This window comes from Mus caroli, unplaced genomic scaffold (genome assembly GCF_900094665.2).
Source record: "Mus caroli unplaced genomic scaffold, CAROLI_EIJ_v1.1 scaffold_16794_1, whole genome shotgun sequence".
Lineage (NCBI taxonomy): Eukaryota > Metazoa > Chordata > Mammalia > Rodentia > Muridae > Mus > Mus caroli.
The window spans coordinates 6,057-9,634 of record NW_018390710.1 but is presented as its reverse complement, the minus strand read 5'-3'; the positions used below and the strand labels follow the sequence as shown (position 1 = coordinate 9,634).

General features: G+C 43.8%; 1 protein-coding gene across 1 annotated transcript; it reads right to left on the bottom strand.

Moving 5' to 3' along the window:
- Positions 1-474: 474 nt before the first annotated feature.
- On the bottom strand, positions 475-3,238 carry LOC110288785. Its single transcript, XM_021155039.1, has 3 exons — positions 2,752-3,238; positions 1,330-1,456; positions 475-673 (listed from the first exon to the last, which is right to left on the bottom strand). The coding sequence occupies exons 1-3, from the start codon at positions 2,960-2,962 to the stop codon at positions 475-477; spliced, it is 537 nt and encodes a 178-aa protein (XP_021010698.1). The 5' UTR covers positions 2,963-3,238.
- Positions 3,239-3,578: the final 340 nt, after the last annotated feature.

Below are 3,578 nucleotides of genomic sequence, written 5' to 3'. Positions count from 1 at the left end.
CTAATTGCTATGTTTAATTGCTATGTTATTTTGTATAACTTTCTGTTTCTTACTAAATACTTTAATTATAAAGCAATAAAATTGGAGCCTGCCCTTCTGTCCTAGGAGAGGACTGGCCCAAGCCCCTCTGGGTGAGTTGCGATAGAGCAGAACAGAGGACCTGGTTCCTAGATAATTCAGGAAGTGGCATCCTGAGGCACCTCTCCATATTATAGAGCCTCAAGGGGTTGCTTTCAGGGGTCCTCTGCCTAGAGTGGCAAGCTCTAGGTGGCTGACTGGGATGGGGAGGAGAGGGCATGGCAGAAATCCAATTTCTTCAAAAGAGGGTAACTCCACAGAAAGCCTTGGAAATGATCAGAGAAGTGTAAAACTGGATGAGACATAGGAGAGAGCCTGGATAATGTGCAGGATGGTTACATAGGCTTGACTGTGTTTATGATTACACATTAGGGCATTCTGACCATGATGCTTCATTCATCCTACCTGCTGCTGCTTAGTATAGTGGTCTTTGATCTTCTGGCTGCCTTCTTTACATAGTATTTTTGTTGCTATGTTGCATTCTGCCAATGCAATCTGCTCCCTTAGCAGCTGTCTGTTCTTCCTCAACATCCTGACTTTGTGCTGCTTGAGCTTAGATTCAATCAGGAGATGGCATTTCCTGAAATTGAACCACAAACAAAACATGGTGATTCCAGGCAGCATCCATCCAACTTCCTCCCATTCCTCCAAGCACCATTCCTTCATCAATGGGCCCTGATCCCCAGACAGCCCCAGACAAGTATCCAGATTGGCCATAGAGGGAGATCAAATCCAGAGGACTGCCACTTTCCAGAAGACCCAAGGTACTTTTGAAAACCCTGACACTAACAGGAACTCATGTATCTCTTAGAAAACAGAACATGGGGTCTATATGTGCTTATAAGTCTGTGGTATTAAAAAAAACACCTGTTGGTATAGGGCAAAATTATCTAGGAGTGAAGAGAATCAAGCATCACACCATCTTTCTATGTTTCTCCTGGAAATCACATCTATGAATGTACTTTCAGAGGCCAAGAGGCCCAAGGTTGATTGATATCTCCATCATGGTGGAAACCTTTTTGATCTTTTGGATACTTAGTTGGAAAGGACAGTGACTTGAGGGGCTCCTAGACTCTTCACACTTGGTCAAAATGAGTCTAAGATGTTAAAATCTTTGTGCCTTGTTTGAAGAAGGCAAGCTTCCTGTTTAGAGACTAAGAGTATAGAAACTGAGCCCCCACGTTAGTTCAAAGACAAGGATTGTCAGACATATCCTGGGCCTAGTTCTTGGGTCATGACCCTGTTAGTCACTGATTTTCTTTAGTCAACTCCTTGCACTTGGACAAGGCCTCACTGTTGCCCTGGGGCATTCTCTTCAAGTCAGTCATCACCTGGTCATGTTGCATCTCAAGCATATATGTCTCAAAGTTGATCCTGTGGGAGGGCATGGCCCAAGGAACAAATTGTCCCGTGAACTAATGATACAAGGATCATTTCAATTCAAGCTGAATCATGCACTACCCCACCCCATATATGCCACTGGATGTAGCTCCTTGTTACCGATTCCATTTGTTGCTTATTAAACATATTACACTTCATCTTGGGCCAGTAAGCCCAGGGAAGAAAAGGCAGCGTGCTGATCTGCTTCAGCTCCCTGAAGGGGTTTGAAAGAATAGACTAACTCTCCCAGAACTTTCCAGGAATCTGTGTGACAGGCCTGGGTCCATGTTAAATCTGTATGATTTTCCTCCTGGTTTTAGTCAAGGAATTGCCAATCCTTGGTTCTATTGCTACAAAAATTCCCAAAGGACATCATAAATACAGGCAAAAGCCTTTATAACAAACCAGGAGATTCCAATGTGCATCCACGGTGAGCACAGGGGTCAAGTCCTGTGCTACTCAAAATGAACCTCCCTTGCTTCCTCACTGTTATTGCCTGGAAATGGAGTCAGGCAAAACCCAAGGATATATTACATGACACAGACTCTCTAGATCTTAAGCTGCACACACAGGAACACACACACACACACACACACACACACACACACACACACAGGAACACACACATCCACAAATACACACACAAGCTCACATGCACCCAGTATCTCTCTCAGGCTTTGTCTCTCTGTCAGTCTCTGTCTCTGTCTCTTTCTTTTACACACATTCAGATACACACACAAGAGACACACACACAGAGACAAACACATACACACACTCAATCAGAATGCCAAATAAATAAAATGATTTGCCTTTATCTGAGAGTATAATGAACAAAATTTGAAAAAAGCAGTGATGAACTGCATGCAATCCAGTCATACTGAGAGGCAGTATGTGGGACAGGGCCCTCCAGCTGTTGACAGGACCAATTGGACCCAAATCACAGCCTGGTCAATTATGGAAAGGATTGGCTATAAACAAACATTACCTAGCAACTGCCACAAACCAACACCTGTGTAAGCTTCTTAAATGGCAGGATGAGAGCTCACACATTACTGCCTTCATCCCCAGACCGTGATTCATGACACAGCCTCTGAATTACTTTTGGATGAGTGACCCCATCTCACTCCTATCTGAACTTGAAGTTATGTGTCGACAATCCAATCAGCAAAATTGATTTGGATATGCAGACAGCCTGGATTTGTAGCCACCTGTGGTATGAGGGAATCTGGGTTTAACAGGGATGGCCCAAGATAGTCAGCAGAGAACTGGGCATAAAGACTACCTGTTGTTTAATATTGATAGTGTAATTGGCCAGGATTCCCTGAAGTTTGTCTCTGGCATTTTTTATGTTCTGGAGCTCTCTTTTGAGCTTCTCCAACCTTTCGCATCTCTTCTCCTGCTCATTGATGGTGGGGGGTTGGGGTGATGGCTCCCCAACAGAGCCTGTAGGTAGAAAAACACTTGTAACCTTGTAGAGATAATAGGGCAGGGAAAGGGAAACCATGCTTTGTCCCACACAGAAGCCTGAGGAAGAGGAAAATCTAGAGACACTGTGAATCCCTGATAGTGCATCATAGGTTTCTTCAAGCTGGGCTCCTCAGCTAGGTCCCTGTTCACAACCACCATCACTAAACATATGCCTGACTTCCTATTGTAATCNCCCTAGCCCTGAAATNCNTAAGCTGCACCAGGCAAGAATAAGTGGAGGGCATTGTCAGCTCATATCTGACAACAAAGTCTGTACCTCTTAGCACACTAGCCAACACTTTTCTAGTCTTCTTCAAATGCATGATGAGAGCTCGTACACTACTACAGGAACCCCAGACTGTGAATCAGTCCACATCATATGTGTTCAGTACCAAAGTGTCTGAGACCTTGATTCATAGGCAGGGGAATAGCCCTCTCTGTTCTTGGCATCACATGCTCATGTAACCTAGAGGAAACTATATTAAGATGAAGTNCATGAACACTCTATCCTTAGAACAACACTTTTCTATTCTCACAGAGCTTGTTCTTTGCATAACTTTCCATTCAAGGGGAAATTAAGATCTCTCAGCAAACAACTGCAGGGTTTTGAATATCAGGCTGTCTGTAAAACTATTCGTTAGACATTCTTCACT